Source organism: Akebia trifoliata, unplaced genomic scaffold (genome assembly GCF_017979445.1).
Source record: "Akebia trifoliata isolate Shusen 1 unplaced genomic scaffold, ASM1797944v1 Contig00418_ERROPOS7397492+, whole genome shotgun sequence".
Taxonomy (NCBI): Eukaryota; Viridiplantae; Streptophyta; class Magnoliopsida; order Ranunculales; family Lardizabalaceae; genus Akebia; species Akebia trifoliata.
The window spans coordinates 83689-107342 of record NW_028237018.1 but is presented as its reverse complement, the minus strand read 5'-3'; the positions used below and the strand labels follow the sequence as shown (position 1 = coordinate 107342).

General features: G+C 36.3%; 1 protein-coding gene across 1 annotated transcript; it reads left to right on the top strand.

Annotated features, from left to right (window-relative positions):
* The first annotated feature begins 2090 nt into the window (after positions 1-2090).
* Positions 2091-23057, top strand: LOC147381476 (yacP-like NYN domain protein). Its single transcript, XM_086430368.1, has 10 exons — positions 2091-2307; positions 2458-2529; positions 2668-2786; positions 2887-3059; positions 7355-7424; positions 10364-10418; positions 11833-11916; positions 19099-19137; positions 21871-21917; positions 22522-23057. The coding sequence occupies exons 1-10, from the start codon at positions 2212-2214 to the stop codon at positions 22619-22621; spliced, it is 855 nt and encodes a 284-aa protein (XP_086286494.1). The 5' UTR covers positions 2091-2211; the 3' UTR covers positions 22622-23057.
* Positions 23058-23654: the final 597 nt, after the last annotated feature.

The following is a 23654-nucleotide window of genomic DNA, read 5'->3' as shown; positions in this document are numbered from 1 at the left end:
TCTCAGTAAACATTAATCTGTAAAATCAAGAAACAGAGCCATGTTACTCATCTATGATTATTCAGATTCTTTACTTAGAGGGGAATTGAGTACCATATGTACATTATTTGAATATAGGATACTAGATTAACATACAACTATGGTAATATAAAATTGCATGATAAAACTAGCATGTTTTACTTCATTTTAAAATTGATATATTTTCAATTATCAACTATGAAAGAGAGAAAAAAAAAATGGGGTGGGTAACAAGTATCTGTGCCCTCGATGGTTGGAACCTCGCCAAGGATTGCCGCTAAAAGGGTTGATTTACCTAAGCCAACCTCTCTACAGATAACCACGTACTTGGCCCACATTTTCACCAGGTTTAACATATAGGTTTATTTTTCTTAGGGTGGGTTTCGATAGATTCTCTTCCCATGAAATATTCGCCGAGTTGATACAAATGGCAAGCTTGAATTCCTCCATATTGCACTTCCGCCTTACAGTTTTACTCACCAATTTTGGTGCCTCTAAAAACTCTACAATTCGTGTTAATGCAACCTTTGGTTGAATGACCACTCCAATAACATCAAGGATTGATTTCACGGGGTCTTGAACCATGCGTAAAGTGGCTACGAAAGTTAAAACAGTACTATAAGCATCAACCATAACATAGAAGATTAATGGAGCAATGACATGGGAACATTGGCATGTGCCTGCCATATATGAGTCCGAACACAACATTGTTGAGTACAATTTATCAAAAAATTTACAAGCTCAACATCTATCTCACTTACAATTCTCGAGGAAATACAAGTAGTAAAGTGCATGTTTAATAATGTAATCAAAACATATAAAAACATAATAAATCCACTTAAAAATACCCCTCAACCAAGGAAAATTGCAAAATACAATTTGTTGTGTAACTACATTTTTATGTTCTCGTATTTTTTCCCAGAAATTGGCATCCTGCCTTACAAACGTGATTTTCGTGAAGGTATCCATTTTCTAAGGTAGGACATCGATTTAATCGTAACCTACAAACACTCATATGAATCAAACATACCTACGTTTCCTGATAGGAAAGATTTTGTTAACGAATTCATCTTCTTTTCCGAAAATGACACACAACAGGATACTCTACCTAAGCACCCATTATCGTCGAAAACTCAAAATTTTAATATTTTTTTTTAACGCTCGTATCTCATTGTCTGTTTATCTTGTGGATTCGTAGCTTATACCCACTCGTCCGTATAGAAGGTAACTACATTTTGATGTTATCGTATTTTCCTTTGAAGATTGGCATCCTTCCTTACAAACGTGATTTTCGTGAAGGTATCCATTTTCTGAGGTAGGATACCAATGCATTTAAATGATCATATCTCATAACCCGCTTGCCAGATTTAATCGTAACTTATTCCCACTCGTCCGTATCGAAAATACCTATGTATCCCTGTAAGAAAGATTTTTTTTTTAACAGATTCATCTTCTTCCCTGAAAATGGCAAACAACGAGATATTCCACTCGAGCACCTATTATAGTTGAAAACTCAAAATTTTGTATGTTTTTTTAAGCACTCTTATCTCATTGTCCATTCATCCTACGGATTCGTAACTTATACCCACTCGTCCTTATGGAAATTTGCTACACCTCTATATTTCTAGATTTTCTCTTGGAGACCAACGTATTTCCTGAAAAACGTGATTTCTATGAAGGTATCCTTTATCTGAGGCAGGCTATTGATGTATTCAAATGGTCATCTCTCATCACCCGTCTGTGGAATTTAATCGTAATCTACACCCACCGTTCATATTGAAAATACTTACGTTTCCTAAGAATAAATATTTTTTTAACAAGTTAATCTTTCTTCTCAAAAATGGCAAACAACTAGATACTTCTTCGTGAAGTTAGATTCCAATTTTTTTGTACTTTCCAAAGAAAAATTATTTTTATCAAAATACCCTTAGATGCCAATTTTCAAAGTGTATTTATTGACCCAAGACCCATTTTTGTATTATATACATATATGTACGTGATACGTTTGCTGCACATGGCGGTGGCTTGTTTATCCTTTCAATATTGTAAGTGTAGTGTGTTGTGTGGTAACTGGTAAGTATCATATATGGAAATACACATGTGACATACAGTTCAAATATTCAAAGCGAAGAAGAGAAAGGGGAAGGGGAAGCTGAAGTGAATGCCGATGGAGTTGGAGAAGAAGTGGAGCCCATGAAAACGGCCTTCGTCTTTCCTTCGCCATGTCCTCTTCATTATTCGAAAGTCATGGCCATGGCCAGGAGCAAGAAACCCGACCCGTCCTTTAAGGTTAATTTTATCTATTCTCTTACATTCCCATATTATATTTAATAATAGATTCATGTCGACGAGCGTTGGTTGATTTAGGCATTATTTTCTATTTCAATAAATAAATAAATAAATTACTGGAATTATTGCTATGTGCTTTGTGATGCCTAGGGTTCCGATCCAAGTCCTCCAAGGATTACATCAAACGTGAAGCAGAATTTGCAGTTTTTAAGGTTATGGAGGGTCAGTATCTCGTTAAATTTTTTTTAAATATATATATATATATATATATATATATATTATATATATATATATATATATATACTTAATTGTGTTGCTGATCTTCATTCATTCGATTTAAGTCATCCAAAAATCTTGCAGGAGTTTCAAAAGAAAACACCTAAACCTACGACTAGTTATCGCCGAAAGAAGGTGGTGCAGAAGGAGGAACTTCCAGAAGATATAGAGTTGTATCAAGATCCTAGCACGATCCTTTACTAGTTAGTAACTGCTCTCATCTTCTCTACGGTGTTGCTTGGAAAATTTCTTAGTTAAGGGGTATGTGTGTGTGTGTGTTTTTTGCTCACTTTCATTTTACAGTACAAACCAGGAAATGGGAATGGGAGTGGAAACTGCGGTCCCAGTCTTGCTTGTTGATGGGTATAATGTATGTGGCTATTGGAGGAAACTGAAGAAGCATTTTATGAATGGCAGACTTGATATTGCTCGCCAAAAGCTTATTGACGAATTGATAACATTTAGTACGCTGAGAGGTTTGTCTGTCGATAATTTTTCTTTGAAAAGACTTAACTTTATTTAAAAACCTAAATACTGTCTTACACCTACACTTGTTTCTTCTGCCTAAAAAACACTATTCTCGAGTGGATGCAATCAATCACACACTTGCTCAGATACACAGGAAAGATGATAGAGTATCACACTCAATATTTGTTAGTTGACAGGTTCATTGCCAAATCCTGTGATTCTGTATCTCCGCCCTCCGAAAAGTTGATCCACTATCTCACAAAAGTGTTACAAGGCTAACTGTTCCAAAAACATGGCCCTTAAGTCTCTTTTACTCCTCCATCTCCCATATGAGAAGGTCCTTCTAAATAGAAAAGGTCATTAGCTATTAAACATAGTATTAAATTTTGACATGTTTCTATGAATTATTTCCACTTCCACAAGGCTCGACTTAAAATTTAACCGATAGATTATTTTTTGTATTTATATGGGTGGAATTCACTACTCATTTTGTGAAATATTTTGTATGTCCATTTTATCATTTCCCAGAGTTTCATTGAATATTTTCTAAATTTTTTTTATAATTTTCATTAAAATTGTATTCATTTCCTAGCTAATCAAATATTCTTACAAAGAATTTCCATTTTCAGTTTGACTAGATTAGGTATTGAATTCGATTTTTAATACCTTGGCTACAAAATAGGTAACCCTTATTAATCAAGAAAAGATAATAACTCCCCATCCATCAAGGGGATGGATAAGTCTTTATTCCAATTAAGGCTTCTTCCCATTTAGGATATGATTTAATTTTCTTTGTCAACCATGCCATGTGTGCCTATTGGATTGGATTGTGCAGATCCCAACCTGCATGATGCACGTGGGGAAATATGTGTTGATCCAACCTCAGAGTTTTCCTTGAGTTAGCCTCGAAATTTGACATTGAGATAAGCAAAACCTTTGGCACCGTGTGCCCGGTTTAGATTTAACATAATTTGATGCATCCACAAATCCTACATTTACTTTTATCGAGATGTGCAAGATCTTGAATATGCAAGAACTAGTCATTTACCCAAACTATCCATTCTTGGCTGTCATTTTGTAGATGTGGCTCAAAGATCGTATGGTTTTCTACCCAATAAATAAGCTTCTATAATTATTATTCTTTGCCACTCCACGAATGAGGTAAATCTGGGTTTGGACATTTTTAGGGGATGAATTTGCCTTTGTTTGGCATGGTGTGGGCATTTGAGGCGAAGAGTGATGTCTCATGGATCTCTATAATTGTTATTAAATATTTTTGTTGGGATAGCAACTAAATTTATACATCTTGCTTTTGTGGTGTTTAGAAAGACATCTCCGAGGTATATGATACATTTATCAAAGGCGTTCCCTACGAGATTGGGATAGGGGATAGGGTAAAACTTTGAGAATATATGTGCTATGGAATCAATCTCTTGAACGTTGATATTCTTACGATGTCTGGCTTGAAATCAACTCTTATTCTCAAATTGTTGGGCAAGGAGTATGGGCTTGAGGAGAAATAATTATTGGAGAATAGAATGTGTTGTGGCACGTGGTTTTACCTACGTTAATGTTTTGCAATGAGAACTGTGGTGATTCTGTCAATCACGTCATTTTTCATTGTTCCTTAGCTTCAAATATGTGGTTTCATTTTATGTCTCTTTTTCCACATGGTAGGATGCTTTTCTAGCTAGGTTCTATCATTGTTTGAAAGTTAGCAATCACAAACCTTCTTGGGGAAGGAAATGATACTATAGTTTATAAAGCCTTGTGTTGTGTGTTGGTGTCTTTGAAACGAGAGGAACAACCAAAATTTTGGAAGGAATGAGCAATCTTTCCAAGAAGTTGTTGTTTTAGTTATGGGTTTGATTTTTTTTTTTTTTCCTTTTTTCTTTTGGTGTAAATCATATCAAAAGTTCAGGAGTTTCTTTTTTGAAGTTTTTGTTTAGGTGGGATTACGTTTGTTGGCGTAGTGTTCAAGGTTTTTGTGTTTTGGTTGGTCATCTTGACCACCATTATGCTACATTTTAATTTTTATAAGTTATACTTATACCTTGAAAAAAAGTTGCTTGCCCGATTTAAGGTAAAGATTTTGGGTCTTGCTTGCTTCGTTAAATAAAACTCTCATGAAGACCATCTATTAATATAAGGAGGGTAGGTTTGTTCTCAACAAGTCCAATGATGAATTGGTTGATCATTTATCGATGCATTGCAGATTCAAGACATAATTCTGGAAGTGTTAGGTTTATTATTCTTTTAGAGCAAATTAGACAATGATTTCAAAGGAGTGTTCTTTGAGGATTTTTGTGTTTCGTCGGGATGTTTTATGCTCCTATTAGCACTGTAAATCTCTTTCGACGATGATAGCTGCCGTCGTGAACCACTATTCAAAACATCTGAAGAAATGATGGTCGATGTAATTGATAACCCGACTTCGGAACTCAATGAGTAATCGGATAGTCCCTTGCCGAAGTAATGAAGGAAGCTCCAATTTCTGTTGGTTCAGTCTCTCTATCCACCTACATCCTGTCTGTTTTTTCTTATGATCGACTTGAATAGGATTCGATGCTCTTATATTTGCAATCACCCAATGATCCGAATTTTTGGCCTTATATTATAAAAACAGAAATGATTGTTTGAGTTGTCGGCATATCCCGCTTCAATGGTTGTCGAGGTCGGGGAAGAAAAGATTCATCCACTACCTACCCGTTATCGACAAAGGGAGATTGAGAATGCTCGAAAGCTACAACATGAACATGATTCCATGAGGTTTGGTTCATCCATCCATTGAATCAGTTAAAGCAGAAACCACATTGGAAAATTTAACCTGTCTTCAGTTCAAGCAACTAGCAAAAGCAGTAGTTGGGTCCTACTTCCTATCCCAACACTATTGTGATTCAAGTACCTAATCCTTTTAAGCTTCCATCTCCTCTGCATCCATTCGATCCTGAGAAAGAAAATGGATAAACGAACTGATTTTCACCTGCAACACAAAAACTTATAGCTATTTGAACAACACAAACAACTTTGAAAAGTATTGTCTCACCAGCTATTGGATAAGTTGTTAAAGAAGCTATTGCTACTGGAACTTCAAGAAAAAGGATTTTGTTTCAATTCAATGCACCCTGGAAAAGGAATAGGACCAGTCTTTTGTGAAAGTTCCCCACCCACAGTCTGACCAAGAAAACGTCCTTTCTCGAATCCGATCTCAGCCCTAAATATTGTATCGATTGTTCAACGGCCTTGTTTTGTTAGTTTGTTCTTTCTTGTAGTGTGGCCGGTTATCTCAACTGGTTAGTTTATTTTAATAAAATTATTTTGCTTATAAAAAAAATGACCTGATTTTGAAAATGTTAACCCCATAAAAAGTGGTTTCAAGAAGAAATAATATGAACCATCCATATCATTGTTAACTTGTGTCCATTGTCCACCAAAAAACCTTAGTTTTGGTTTCAGGGGCATTGCCTCTATCGTCTTGGCTCTGATCATTATGGGCGCTCTCACACTTGGCATTGGGTCCAACAATAAGTGATATACTAGTATAATGAAGATTTGGGTACAAGGCTTCTTGCAAATTTGTATCTCCAGACCATCCAGTTCTGCTCTCTTAGTTTCAATGCTTGTATGAAAACACTTCTTAAGGATGTAGAATGTACACATGGTACTTTATGGGTAGAGTGGCTTGCAAATGTTGCATATTCATTTAGTTTGATGAATCTACATATATTGATAAGAACTTAACAGAACTATATAAAAAATTCTAGATTTATTAATAGAAGATGAGTCCCCTTCGAGGGGGATGGCCTTTTGTTCTCAAAAGAGAATTTTTTTCACCCCTTCCTTTCTTTCTTCTCCTCCTTTTATTACTTAGCCTGTCCAACAACCTTCTAAATTAATTAAATAAAAATAACATCTAAATCTGCCCAAAACAGTAACAAACTAACCTAACTTTACTTAAATAAAATAACACCTAACTCTTCCCAAATTAGAAATTACTCAATAACGAAAACAGAAATAGCAAATACCCAAGAAATCCTAGTATATGTGCTATGCACTTATCATATATATGCTTCCACTTTATTTAAACAACTTTCACAAATGTTGCATATTCACAAATGTGGCATGTGTGTAAATTTTGAATATAAATTCACATTTTTCTAATTTATATAATTTTTTATTTTCTAGACTTGTTTTGTAATTTGAAATAAATGATTTATGCGATAACTCAAAGTGGAATCAATAAGTGTGTAATTATTCCACATGTTGATGTAACCTCCTCACATCACTTATGAAAATTTTACAGAGGTAAAAGTGGTGGTGGTTTTTGATGCTATGATGTCTGGACTGCCTACTCACAAGGAAAATTTTGCTAGGTACTATCTTTGTGCACTTAATTTATTTCCGTATCTTGGTTTTATTGGTATTTGGTGTTCAATCATCTAATATTGAATCATGTGATGATATGCATCTACTACAATATTGGATTCTAAAATAATGCTCATTCTTCAAAGTCATTGGTTTTTAGTTAATTTGGAGTTTCCAGAGATCATATGCTTTACTTTTGTTTAAGGCCAACATATACTACATTGTTTTTCTTCAGTGAAAGAATCATTGTGTTAATGACAAAAGAGGGCACAAAGGATAGGGAAAATGCTGGAGGGGGTGCAAAAAGGTGGTTTGTGGAGGAGGGTGGTTCAAGTGAAATATGGGGAGAAGAGGTTTGGTTAGTATAGTGGCGAGGGGATAAGGTTAGATTTTTAGAGGATAGATAGTGCGGTATTTTGTCTTTGTCAACTCAATATCTTTCTTTGTACGCTTGTTCACTGTATAAGAATTGCTCAGTAAAGCATTGTCTGGTTTGAAATAATAGCACTCACTCTTGGAATCTGAGATTTAGGAGGAATTTTAATTATTGGGAAATAACTGAGGTAACATCTCTTCTTGACTTCTTAAATTCAATCCAATTCTCGGAGAACAAACATGATAGGTGGTAATGGTTCAAGGCTAAAGATAAGAGATTTTTAGTTCGTTCTTTTTATAAATGCTTGCTCCCATCGTTTGAAGTCTCTTTCTCGGCTTCGATCATTTGGTCAACCCTTGTTCCTTCCAAGGTGTCATTCATTGTGTGACTTGCTTCCTTAAGAAGGAGGATCCTCACTTTGGATAACTTGATAATCCGAGGATGGACTATCCCAAATTTCTGCTTCTTGTATTCGAGGAATGGGGAATCTGCTAACCACATTTTAATTCATTGTTCTTTTGCTCGGGGAATTTGGTTGTTCTTTCTGACTCATTTTAAGGTTGAGTGGGTCTTCCCTCATTCTTTCATTTTGCTCTTGGAAGGGTGGAGTTTTAATATCTTTTCTCTTAAAAATAGACATCTATGGGCTATCCTTCCTTTAGTCATTGCTTGGGGTCTTTGGAGAAGAGAGAAACAATAGGGTGTTCCAGAGCAATGAAAGTATGTCCCAATTGGTAATTATGAAGATTTTGGTTGAAGTTGAGCTAGGACTTTGTGGGAGTTTCATTCCAGGACTTTGTTTTCAGATGAGATTCCTTGTGTGATACTTAGTATTTGTGGGGGGTTATTCTGCTTATTATATTGTTTGTTTTTTCTTTCTTCTCTTTTTCTTGTATGTGGGCCTCCTCAGCCTCATTTTCTTTCATTTAATAATCTTTTGCACTTATCCAAAAAAATAGTAGGATCCATTCAAGGTCCAATTGGAAATCCTCTTAGTCGAATACGAGATGTGTGTCCTGCTTCACACATAAGACTATTTTTAAGAGCTTTGATTCTTCCCTACACCAACCTTCACAAATTTTGACCCATGTTGGCCACCATTATTGTTATACATTTGTTGTTCCAACTTCCAAACTTCGATCACTACCTTTTAATCTTGATATCCCAATCAACAAGCAACCCAAATCATCGACGAACAAGCTTGCATAGGGTTCATTGACAAAGAAAATCCGTAGACACTAGAGTGAGGAAAAATCTCATGGTTGAAGACACGATTCCTGTAATCGCCCTTTTTAATCTAGTCCAAGGTGAATCCTCAATATCACTAATGCAAACAAAGGCGCCCTTCTAGAGCCTACAAACTGATTGTAAGGATTTAGGGTTGATCAATGTATTTCAGGTGTTGCTTTATGTATGTCTCCTTCATTATCAGCTTGCATTTCCATGGGGAATTTCATTCATCAATCACTGCAAACATGGCACACGAAATCATGTTTGTGGTCATTTACTTCTCAAAAATGGTTAAATGAAGTTACACTTACAATAGTAGCAAATCTTGTTTGCACAAATGTAATTTATAGGTGGAACACTTACTATAGTGGCAAATCTTGTTCGCACAAATGTAATTTATAGGTATGGAGTTCTAGGCAGAATAATCACAAATGGTATACAAATTATGTGTCAAATATTATATCAAGGAAAATCATTCCACTCACTACTATGCGTTTCCATAAGTATTGGTTGAGACCTTTAACAATAGCCGTCAAAACGATGAAGACGATGGTACCGAAGAAGAAATATGATTGGCATGAAGCTTTGTGGGCCTATCATACGATGCTTCAAACACCGACTCAAGCAACTCCCTAATTGTATTTGGTTGTGAGGCCATGCTCCCTTTGGAAGTTCAAATTCCTTCATTATAGGTCCAATGACAAGATCCCTCATTGAGGAAAAAAATACAAAGATTTGTTTTGGTTGAGTTAAAGGCATATCATGGTCCTTCAATAAAGATTTATTTATCCTGGAAAAACTCCATCATTATAACATGACATGTGGGGGATTAATTTAAGCTTGAATAGTAAGCTCCATACGTCGTGGAAAAAGTATTTCCATCCTAGCAACTCCCTAGAATATGTTGGGATAAAAGGTGATTTATTTCTGGTGGTGTGGACTCCCATTATCATACCACGATGTACAAGCTATAAATTTGATCCTAGAAGGCAAGGCTCACAAAGTGATTTTTTTTTTTTTTTTGTAAATATGGGGAGAGGGTTGATGATACCTAACGAGGTTTTGATACTGCATTGAGTTGTTTTTCTTGGATAAGTAATTCTTCGTTTAGGAAGTGTCTCTTGAATATTGTGTATGATGTGTTTCCATGCTTATTAGAGGTAAGATGATTTGTATTTCACTAGTGTGATACTAATCAACCCTATTTAACAAGTTTTATTCAAATTCGATTGACATTTTATTTTCATATTATTTTTGATGTTTTTTTTTCACATATAAAAAAAAATCCCTACTAGTGGAATGATTTGACATTTTGTTCCTTCGTATTTTCTAATGTTGCAGCATTGATGTAGTATTCTCAAGTGAATCTTGTGCCGATGCATGGATTGAAAAAGAGGTAATTTATTGGACCAACTTCATCTTCATCTTCATCATCATCAAAGCCTTATCCAAATTTTTGGGGTCGGTTGAACAAATCTTGTTCCTTTATTCATTTTTGACTAAAGTCGTGTGGTATGTCAATTCTAGTGTGTTTGTATCCATTCTTTTCACATCAATCTACATTCTTTTTGGTCTTTCTCTCGTTGTTTTAAATCCTTCGACTTGAACATTCCTTCTAATTGGGTCTATAACCAGCCTTCGTTTCACAGGACCAAGCCATCTCAATTGATTTGCTTGTAGTTTATCATCTATTGGGACTTCTGCATTTTTCTTGAATGCGCTCATCTCTAATTTATCTTTCCTAGTTTTTTTCCGTTCATCTATCTGAGCATCCTCATCCCCACAATCCTTAATTTATGCACATGTTGTTTGTTGATTGCACAATGTTTAGCTTCATTATCCATATCCAATCTTACTACTGTTATCTTAAAAAAAAATTCCCTTTTGATTGGGATGTGTTTGTCACATAGCACTCTAGATGCACACCTCCATAACTGTCCAGCTCTATGGTAACAAAATTGGTCGCTTGCCCATCAATTTTTATTAGATTTTCCTCTCTATGGGTGTTATCGCTAAAGTTACACTCTGTATATTATGTCTTGATTCTACTTATGTAAAGGCCCTTGGACAACAAAATGGCTCTCCAGAGTCCTAGTTTTGCATTGACTTCCTCAATGAACCTCAACTATCATGTCATCGTCTGAAAATAACACACACCAATGGACCAACTCTTTAATAGGAGCAATTACTTCATCTACAATCAGACTGAACAGATACAATCTCACTGGTATTTGTAATTGGGTTCTCACTTGACTCCGACCTATTTGCTTTCAAACTAGTCACTTATTTTTCATACATATCTTTAATCATGTAAATATCTCCTCTTGTGACTCATTTCTTCCCCAATATCCCCCAAATTAACTTTATTGGTACTGTCTCATATATATATTTTTGGTATTGTGTCATATATTTTTTTCTTAAGTCAATAAAAATCATTTACCATGTTGATGTTCTTCCTCTTTTCCTTAAACTTCTCAATCATTTGTCTAAGTGAAAAGATTGCCTCAATGATTGATCTCCTTGGCATGTTTCGTCATTCTTTCCCATAATTTCAAGTGTGACTCCATAGTTTAGCACCCCAATAGTTAGTGCAGTTCTGGGATTATAATTATTGGTATTTGCCTTTCAGAAACTAAACTGGAAGAAACCTGGCCTCACTTTAACAAATAAAATATCCATTAAATTACAGTCTTTTCAGGGCCATTTGTTAATATACTCATTCATTTCATTTGTCTCTTAAATGGTTCCATGTCTAGTCGAACTCTACTTATTATTGATGGGTAGCAGATCATGTGGTATTTTGTTTACAGGTTGTAGCCTTGAAGGCGGATGGCTGCCCAAAAGTTTGGGTCGTGACTTCTGATTGTTGTCAGCAGCAAGCGGCACATGGAGCAGTATGTATTTTCTCATTGTTAAGTTACTACTTCTAATTTCTACAAGATAAATTACCTGGATTATCTTTTAACTTTTGTCGACCATTTCTTTCATTGATAATTGTTTATCAGCTGCCATAATAGATTATTTAATTTCTGGGTTTCACCCCATTATACCCATACACACCAAGGATACAGCCCAGGCACGACATGAATATGACATTTACACTTAGATTCAAAATATCATATATGAATATGTCACCCATCCTATCTGACACTCCACATACTTTTCATAAACCCTTTAAAAGTGTCATCCTCTTCCCCCCTCTTTTTTGACACTGAAAATATGTGTCAATTATTAATTTAATCATGAAGATAAGGTCAGGTATTTCCCAAAGTGCCTAAAAACGAAGAAGAGAAGGAACAAGAAAATGCCACTAAGACTTCCATGCTTTTTCATTGAATCCAAGTACCCTGTTTCCTGTTTCCCCTTCTCCTTCTCACGTCACCTCCTATGAGACTGCTCCTGTTTTTGAACAAGGTATACTTCATATTTTTCATCTCAGTATCATATTTTAAAGGATTTAATGATTATGTCCTGCAATGATGCCCTTCAGAAAGTGAAATGCTCCTTTCCAACCCCTATAGCAACTTCACCTTCTCCTAACTTACTTGTGTTAGCCCCATATCTTCTGCATCCAAACTATCCTGTAAATAACTCATTATCAGATTTTAATCTATGACGAGTAACTTCTGCATATCTGATTCAAGGTCTTCATTTAAGTTGTCAGCATCGAACTCCTTATTTCTTCCTTGATAAATGCTCCAATTTTCTCCTCTCCAGCATTTGATTTCATTGAATACACGCTCACCAAGGACTCAACATCCACAGTAGACCCTTCATAAAAAATTTCCTCCATTGGGTGATTTCCCCACGGTTGTCTTCTGATGGAATTATTTCTGTCTAAATCTCAGACTCCTGAAGCTGAGGATTTTTACAAATCGTCAACGAACGGAAGAAAGTGGTAGATTGCCTTTATCTCCTTTGTCATCTAATCAGAAATTCTCATTCTCTTTGTACCAGTACATTTTTCCTTAAAGTTGGTTTGACACTTTGCAAAGCAACTTTGAGGTCCTAGGTTCAACTCCAGCTTACCCATCAAAAAAACATTTTGCCTTAAATTTCGCTTTCTTGGAACTATCTTCAAATTCAGCTCCACTTTTCTCTTCCTTACCATCATTCTTCGTTTTTGAAGCCCAAGAAATAGATAATACCCCTACTTTTCAAGTCTTCTTATGTCTCTTGAAATTTTTAGGGGTCCTCTAATATCTCCGAGGCAGATTTGCTGAACTCCGTTATAGATTTTCCCTTCTAGCATCTTCGGGACACCATTCCTCCAGTGGTATATTGGCCTTGTAAGGACCAATTGTTTTTTCTTCCAAAAATTACAAGCGCAATATCCCCCTATTCCTTGTAAAGGCTTTTCAAAGCCCAACAGTTCCATATGAAATCCTTGTAGAAATCTGACCTAGGGTTTGGAGAAGATAAAGAGAGAAAGAAAAGAAAAGAAATTCCAGAAAAATCATTATTTATTTCTCCTTGTAACTTGTATATATAGTTACACAATAAATAGGAAAAGATTGAAAATGACATGAACATAAATAAGACTAATAAAAAATAAAACTATCACTGATAATACTCCCCCTCAAGTTGGCGCAAAGATATCACACTTGCCCAGCTTGCTCATAAGACTATCAAAATTGGCATGACCCAAGGCTTTAGTGAGGACATCAGCTAACTGTTGTGTGGTAGGAACGAAGATGGTGCAGATGTCACTGGAAGTAACTTTCTCCGTGATAAAGTGACGGTCAACCCCAATGTGCCTGGTGCAATCATGTTGAACTAGATTATAAGCGATGTTAATGGCAGCCTTGTTATTATAGTACAACTAAAAAGGCATAGGAGGTGAACAACCTGCTCATGAAGTAATAGACGTAACCAAAATAACTCACATATGCTAAGAGTCATGACTCTAAACTCAACTTCAGCACTTGAGCGAGCAACTACAGACTGTTTCTTGCTGCGCCAAGTTACCAAATTACCACCCACCATAGTGCAATACCCAAAAATCAAATGACGATCAGTAATAAAACCTACCCAATCAGCATCTGTCCATGTTTCCACATGCATGTGACCATGTGAACGAAATAGTAAGCTTTTCCTCGGACATCCTTTTAGATATCGAAGGATGCGTAGAGCAACATCAAGATGTGTCATACAAGGGGCATGCATAAATTGACTAACCCGCTTTCGGCATAGGCAACGTCGGGTTGTGTAAGAGATGGGTAGATGAGTTTACCAACCAAACGTTGATAACGACTGATATCTTCAAGTTCCTCACCATCACTATCACTCAATCGATGATTTGGCTCAATTGGAGTATTAACTGGTTTAGCCCCAAGTTTGCCAACCTCCTGAAGCAGATTTAACACATACTTGCGTTGTGAGATAAAAATGCTTGTCTTGGACTAAGTTACCTCAATACCCAAAAAATATCTCAAAAATCCAAGGTTTTTCATTTCAAAGTGAGTCCCAAGAAGATGCTTCAAAGTTTGGATCTCAGTAGGGCAATTGCCTGTAATGACAATATCGTCAACATACACAATAAGAACTGTAGTTTGAGGTCCACTATGTTTGACAAGCAGTGTATGATCAACTTGACATTGTTTGTAACCCACATCATGCATAACAGAGTGGAACTGCTCAAATCACGTGCGTGGGAATTGTTTGAGACCATAGAAGGACTTCTTGAGACGGCACACTTTCCCATCAGCATTGGAAAAAAGAACTCCTGGAGGAGTATCTATGTATACTTTTTCATGCAAATCACTATGCAAGAAAGCATTTTTCATATCTAGTTGGTGAAGTTCCCAAGAGAAGTTTGTTGCCAAGGAGAGAAGAACAAGAATAGAATTCAGTTTTGCTACCTGGGCAAAAATTCTTGATGATCAATACTGTAAGTCTGAGCATAACCCTTGATAACCAACCAAGCCTTATACATGTCAATCGATCCATCTGACTTGTATTTCATTATAAACACCCACTTGCAGCCAACATGTTTCTTCCCCTGTGGTAAGTAAGGACATTAATTCCTAGGTATCATTCTTTGCTAAAGCTCTCATTTCCTCATCTATTACTTGTTTCCACTTGGGATTGGAGAGAGCTTCTTTCACACTGGATGGGATGGAAACAAAAAACATAGTGGCTACAAAGGAGCGATAGGAAGGAGACACATCATGGTAAGAAACAAACTGAGAAATGGGATGCGAAGTGCAAATGCGTTTACCTTTCCAAAGAACAATGGGAATAGTGGAAATTAAAGACACTGGATTTGGCTCCTTAGTGGTATGGTATGGTGGATCAACGATGACTTGTTTTCCCTTTCTGGTGTAAGTGCGTCTAAAACGATTAGGCACTACTATGAGTGGTTGCTCGGCTTCCTCAATAGATTATGGAATAATTGGCAAAGGAAGTGAAACTAGGAAAGATGATTTAACATTGATCTTCAAAGAATGTTATGTCCATTGTAACAAATCGACAACGATTAGGTGGATGATAACATTTGTAACCCTTTTGAGAATTAGAATAACCAATAAACACACACTTCAACGCCTTGGGGTCAAGTTTAGTATGAGCATGATTGAATACATGAGCAAAACATACACACCCAAAGACTCGTGGAACCACAGGAAATAAATGACGATCAAGAGAAAGGAGCAATAGAGGGGGTTAGAAGTTCAAGACACTAGAGAGAGTACAATTGATAATGTAACATGCAGTAAGAACATCTTCAGATCAGAAACGCTTAGCAACGTTCACCCCAACAAACAAAGCCCTTCCTAATTCCAACAGATGACAAATTTTTCTTTCGACGGTACCATTTTGTTGGGATGTAGAAGCACATGAAGTTTGGTGTTCAATCCCTTGAGTAGCCCCAAATTGTTTCAAGCCCCCCATAAGAATACCCTTCTCCCTTATCTGAACGAAAGATTTTGATCTTTACTCCAAATTGAGTGAGAACCATTGCATGAAAACCTTGGAATATGGAATAGACATCATCTTTTGTTTTCGTTAAGTACACCCACGCACATCTGCTATAGTCACTCACAAAGGTAACAAAATTACAAAAACCCAACAAAGAAGTAACGGGGGATGGACCCTAAACATCAAAATGCACAATAGACAATAAAGATGAACTTTATTTTAACTTGTGTGATAAGAGGAACGACAATGTTTTGACAACTGACAAACTTCACATTGTAATGTAGACACTGACATAGACTTAAACAAATAAGGAATTAGAAGTTGTAAATACTGGAAAGAAACATGACTCAATCGAATATGCCACCGCATTATACGAGATTTATTGACAACCCTATTACTACTTTCTGAAGCATGAGCATGAGCATGAGGAATGTGTTCAGACATTGGGATATTGAGAAGGTACAAGTCATCTGCTTCACGACTATTGTCAATCACCTTCTTTGTTGCTAAATCCTGAAAGACACAATGAGAGGAAAAAAAGATAACATTGCAATTTAGATTTTTTGTAATATTACTAATAGACACAAGATTAGTAGTGAGATTAGGAACATGTAAAAAATTGGACAAAAGAAAACTATGAGGAACTTGGATGGTTCCTTTACCGACTATGCATGATAAAGAACCATCAGCTAGACGGACCTTGTCCTTCCCTGAACAAGAGTTATAGGACTGAAAAAAAGAAGACATACCTGTCATATTATCTGATGCTCGTAAATCAAAAATCCAGAAGTTGGAGTGAGATGAGGAAACATGATGAGAAGTGGTGGTAGAAGTACCTGTGCATGCAAAGGAAGAGGTCGTCGTGGAACCATCTAATAAAGCCCTCAAACAATTAATATCCTTCGCAGAGAATAGTGTATGTATTGCTGAAGACGGTACCTCAGAACTTAGGGAATCATTTGGTATGTCAGCATTGGAAGCATGATGAACTGAGGAAGACCAGCCCTTAGCCTGAAATGACTCAGGATGCCCTATCAAGTCCCAGCACTTTGTTTGAATATGCCCAAATCGAATATGTCCAAATCTGCCACAGTTGTCACACTTCGGTCTTTCTCTGTTATTGGGTGTTCGAGTGGATTTATCAAACTTCTTCACTCTTAAAGCTTGTTCGTTTCCCTGCCTTCTAGTTTCCATGAAAGATCTATCACTCACAGAAATATTTAGATGTCCCATAGCCAAGCGTTGACTTCCCTCACTTTGAACATGAGAGTACACAATGTTCAAAGGAGGTAGTGGATCTCTGTTCATAATCTGAACTCTAACCATCTCAAACTCGGTATTCAGATTGGCGAGGAACTGGAAGATACGACGTGTCTCAACATGTTTGTTGAACTGTACACAATCTTTAGGGCTTTCCTGCGCAATTCCCAAAATAGCCTAACAATGGCTTTTCTCCTTATTTGAGATGCGTTATATTTTGTTCCAATTGATAGGTTCTCGCACTATTATGAGCCTGATAGTAAGTTTGAGTCACCAATTCCCAAATCTGTTGTGCAGTCTTCAAGAAAAGGTGTCATCTACTAATAAGAGGTTGCATGGAATGCAACTACTATGACATAACCAAAGCCTTCTCAGTATCCCATTGGTCATATTTAGGATTTGAGATTTTATGTTGTTTCTCTTTCTCATTCAAATATCACGCCTTTGGTTTTCCATGGATGACGAGTTTTGTAGACTGAGCCCACTCCAGGTAGTTTGTGCCATCGAGTTTGACTGTGGTGATTTGGAGGTTTGGATTTTCATCTCTAACTTGTGAGGATTCAAAACCATTATTGGTAGACCGCATTGAGGTTTCTTCTGACATGACTTCAGAGAGATAGGGTACTTCACAAAGGATCCATATCACACCACAAATACTCAGAATCACTAACAAATCATGTAGGACCTAAGATAGGAACCTATCGTCACATTCCTGATGAAATGAAGGCCCTTTATGTGATTGGAGGCAAGCCTAAGGGACTGAAGGAGGCCCTAGGAGACTGTTGGTGACTTGTGGCTCCCCCTAGGGAGTGGAGACAGTCTTAGGAGGTGGTTGTTGATGTGTAGTAGCCTTTGGTGGGTTACTACTTACTTGCGGCACCCCTAGGAGGTTGTTGCTGACTTGCGGCACCCCTGAGGTGGCTACTACTGACTTTTGGCACCCCTAGGTGGTGTTTGTTGTCTTGAGACAGACCTAGGATGGTATCTACTGGTTTGCTACAAGCCTAGAATGGTGGGCTATAGGTCTAGAATGTGGGGCGACATTCCTAGGACTACAGGAGAAAGGGTTTCAAAACTCTCTTCAATCTTCTCGGCGGTCACCAAAGCTCTGATACCATATAGAAATCTGACCTAGGGTTTAGAGAAGATAAATAAGGAAAGAAGAGAAAAGAAATTCAAGAAAAATCATTCTTTATTTCTCCTTGTAATTTGTATATATAGTTACACAATAAATAGGAAAGGATAGAAAATGACATGAACATAAATAAGACTAATAAAAAATAAAACTATCATTGATAACAATCCTCACCTCTGCAAGCACATACCATCTATGAACAGAGGCCAGCTCAGAATTTGACTCACTATCGGACCTTCATAGCCCCAGCTTAGCTACAAGAGAGCACATGGTGAGGTAGAAAGTAGTTTCTAGATATCAGTGGTTCTCATCTTTTTCAAAATAAACCTTCTATCAAGTTGGTTTACACCACACATGTTCCTACTACGCTATTGTAATTGTTTGATCCATTGCCACCACATTCTTCTTTTCTTCATGCCCAATCTTATTTTCCACAAAGAAGGTTTTCTGTGGGAAGTAACTCACTTTTTCACATCTCACTGCCTAACACCTTGTCTTCAAACAATTTTTTTTCAAGGTTGATATTTGCTTTCCATAGAAGCTCAATCTGTTCTCGTGCGATGTGGCATAGAATAATGATGATGTGGTTATTATGAGATATGATAAATTTCTAGGGTTTAGAGCTGATAGATGTAGATTGCTAATTCTTCCTACCAAACATATGTAGAGAATCAAGTGGCTTATAATTTGTCTACGAAATACTAGTTTGCATTATGCTTTGTGACACTTTTTTTATTTTATGGGTATTTATGATAATTTCCAGGGTGCATTTGTTTGGAGTAGCAAGGCATTGGTTACAGAGGTAAGACATTTTTATCACATTTTCTCCATGCTACTTAGCAAAACACCTGTATAGACATGCTTTTAGTTTTTCTTGTCTTCATACATTAGTTTAAGGAAAGCTTGTTAGCTTTTTGACTTAAAAGGTTTTATCAATTTGAAAATGCTTTCTTCACAAATGAAAGTCGTCTAGTGTTGTGATCAAAAGCGACTTCTAGTCCTATCTTGACTGCTTGCATCTCATGAAAAATTATATCTATATGGATGAAGCCATCCACAATAGCATGAAGAGGGGAGCACTAGAATTGCAGACAATTCCCCCTAAACTTCAAACATTGTATTTCACCTATCCATCTGTGTCTAGAAGAATAGTATGTGGAAGACGCTCTTTAGTAAACATGGTTAAATGTAACTGTGATTTATTTGTGTAGACGTGGGATGGTAAACCCTAAGTAAACAATGTAAAAGGAAAAGATGAACTGTGCTTGTCATCATCAAAGCCTCATCCGAACTATTTACGCTAACTTAGGTTATGTTTGGATTGAGAGAAGCGAAGAGAAGAGTATTGGAAATAATGTTTTTTTTATTCTATTATTTCTATTTAAATGCGTTTACGTCCATTGACTCTTTTGTTAATATATATACCTGCCAAACTTCCATTATGAGACTTGACATTACAATTCTACAATTCTTCTTGGTATCAAAGCCTAGAGGACCCATCCCCCCCTTGGGTTCCCCTCTTTTGTTTTTTGGACCTTGAAATCTCTTCTCAAGTATTTCTTGGGGATAGAAGTGGTCCGTTCTCGTTGTGTTATTTCGCTATCTCAGTATAAATACACATTGAATCTTCTTCAGGACACTGGGATTCTTGATTGTTGTTCTGCTTCCTCTCTTATGGATCAGAATCATCGTTTTCATACCGAATCTAGTGATCTTTTATCTAATCCCTCTTTTTATCAGAGACTCATAGGTCATTTGATTTATCTGATTAATATTAGATCGGATTTGATCTTTGCGGTTGTGTGGTCAGTCAATTCATGCATGCTCCGCGCACCTTTCATTTTGATGTCGTTTATCATATTCTTCACTACTTGAAGTCACGTTCCGGTCTTGGGCTTATTTACTCGTCCACTACTTAACCACATTTGTCCTGCTTCATTGATGCTTATTATGCTAGTTCTCTTACAGATAGGAGACCTACCTCTGGTTTCTGTACTTTCTATAGTGGTAATCTAATCTCATGGAAAAGTAAGAAACAAAGTGTGATTTCCCATTCTTCTGCTGAAGCTAAGTACCATGCTATGGCCTTTAGCACTTATGAGCTTATTTGACTTAGGTCTTTGCTGACGGAGTTGGGATTTCTTGTCTCTAGTTCTTCCACTTTATTTTGTGATAACAAGTCTGCCATAATGTTTGCGTCTGACTCAATTCTCCATGAAAGAACTAAACATATAGAAGTTGATGTTCACTTTTTTAGAGAGAAAGTTCGATCTAGTGCTCTTTAGACAATCTTTTTAACTTTTTCAAATCAGCTTGTCGATATGCTTACGAAGTCTATTAATCCTTCTGTTTCTAACTCCCATCTTGTCAAGTTGGGCTTTGTCGATATATTTACCTCAGCTTGAGGGGGAGTATTGGAAATAATGTTTTAATGTTTTTTTTATATTTTATTATTTCTATGTAAGGGTGTTTATGTCCATTCACTCTTTTGTTAATATACATATCTGCCAAGCTCTCATTATGAGACTTGACATTACAATTCCACAATTCTTCTAAGAGAAACTCAATAAGAGACGAGAAGAGAAGAGAAACTCGATTTCTCTCTACCATGTTTGGATTGACAGGAGAGAACTTGGGACAACTTTGGAATTTTAAAATATCTTAAAAGAGATCTAGGGGCAGAGTTGGAAGTATAAATTATTTTGAAAGGGTTTCTCTCCACTTTTGGAGAGAAAGAAAACTCACTTTTTTTTTTTCTCTTCTCTCCCCACTTAACAATCCAAACAAGAGAAATGGAGAGAACCTCGTTTATTTTCTCTCCTCTTTTCTCCATTTCTCTCAATCCAAACACAACGTTAATCAATCTTGTTATTTCATTCAACTTTATCTAAAGGCATAATTTCCATCATCTACTCTCATTACTTCAATCCACATCCTTTTCGGCTATTAGGTCCTTCAACTTGTATGTTCCTACTCATTAGTGCTACCTGGTCCTTGTTACACATAACCAAACCATCTTAATCGACTTACCTTTAGTTTATCACCTATTGGGGGTACTACTACATTTTCATGAGTATACTCAACTCTAATTTATATTTTTTATCCTTCCCCTAACAATTTCAGCATCCTCATCTCTGCAATGCCAGTGTCGTGCTTTTTGCACTGCATTGCCATTCCCAAGCCAGATAAAGAAGGGTTACAGCTGGTTGGCAGCTAGTGGAAAGAAACGTTACAATATCCTGACCTGAATCCTGATCCTTCATTTACTTAGCATTATTTATTTATTTATGGCTAGGTATAGAGGCTTTTTTTAATATAAAGCTCTATCCAACATTATTTGCTGATCAAAGTCTACAATTTAACTAAGAATTCTGTAACAGAGCTCTTTGTTCATGATTGCTTTGCCAGATTGTTGAAATGAACCATATGGGCCAAGTATTCATGTTTTTTCTTCTTTTGTTATTACACAATCATTATGAACAAACTATATAATCTTGGTCTCATTGCCAAGTTTGGCGTATTTTGGTATTTGTAGATAAAAGCTTCACAAAAGGAGTTTGAGAAGATGCTTCAAGAACAGAGGTGAGCTTCATTTATGGTGAATTATTGATGTTTCTGGCTTTCAGCTCACATTCTGCAAGTGAAGATGTGTAGGTGAGAACTGTGGGTGCATATCTTGTGTCTTTACATCATGAGGCTTTTAACAAAATGAAATTTTTGAAGAGGTTTGAAAATTTAAAGTATAAATCCATCATTATTGACTGCTTTAGGAGGATTGTATGATATGGTTAATTAAGCCCTTCATTTGGATCTGGGTCTTGATTGGCTCATGTCGCATTACTTTTCCATGTACCAACCCAAGGTTGATGTTTTGGTTTACCCAAGACTTTTGTCAAAAAAAAAAAAATTGAAAAGAAACAAAATAAATTTTTTTTTGGCCATTATGGCATGACTATAAAAGGCACAAATGCATTTACTTGCCCCATGTACATAATGACTTGTTTTCTTCTCAATCATTGTTATCACCCCTGGTAGGATGTTTGGCTATCTGGCATTTCATGCATAGAGCATTCTCAATACTACATGAGGTCTGGGCACAATATTTGAACCTCATTGGAAGTGATTTTTGTCAACCTAGGGTACAAGTTATTATTGGATGTGACTGGTTTGTTCCTGAATTTGGCAGGTCAACCTCTGTACAAGGGAAACTACTAAAGCACAACCTTGATCCTGAAGTAGTAGATGCTCTCAAAGTTCTTAGAAGTAAGCTATCCAAAAATGAGTAGAAGTAGCTGTCTAGTCTTTGAGAGTTCCTGTGTTTCCCTATAATGCGTCAGATTTAGTGTTGAGTTGTTTACCATTAGTTCGCCCTTGAAGGGGCCAACTTGGTGAATTGGCAAGGTCTGTGAGTTGTCATACGCTGAAATCAAAATTTCACCCAAACAGGTTTATGTATCAATATCAAGAAGAAGAAAAAAAAGTTGGAATAAGAGCTCTTACACAGTTTTTAAAAATTGACGAATTTGATAACAAGAGTTATTACAGTGCATATATATCTACTATAGTGGCAGATATATCCATCAATAGCTTGAATTCAAATTTTTTTTTAAATTGTCTAACTCGACAATAAAAAGTTGTGAGCTCGACAATAAAAATGTTGTACTCAACATTGTAAATGTCATTCAGATTGGTTTTTTTTTTTTTTGACTTCGATAATGGATATATCATTCTGCATTTGTCGTTCATAGTAACAGAAAATGATCGCGCCATGGAAAACCTTAGTATGTGAAGAAGATAAGAAAATGGCTAGTTTGAATATTTCAAAATGGTCGGGTCACTAATTAATTTTCCCTATAATTAACTGCTGACCCATGAATGGATGACCAAATTATATTGGATTTGTTGAAGTTGATGGTTACAATTGATTAAGTAGCAGTGAATCTCTTGCACACCATCTTGATTCCTGGATTATTGTTTATCTGCACTGCAACAGGTTATTATCTTCATCATTGATTGAGTCAATGATTATTGTAGTTATGTGTTTTTCGAGTTCGAAGATCAACATTATGTGGATTTGAAGTCGCCACCCTTCTTTTTTAGAAAATTGTGTGAATGATCATCCGAAAATTAGTTTTGAAAAGTGATTTTTATGTTGTAGCGACTCTCATATGGATTCAGACATTGATCTACCTAAGATCCAGATAAGGTCTTGATTAGAGATCGGGGAAGGTGTAAGGTACATATCTCTCTCCACCAAAAAGGTGATAACCTTAGAAACATGGTAATTTTTTAGAGAAATAAAGAAAGTAAAAGGTTCAA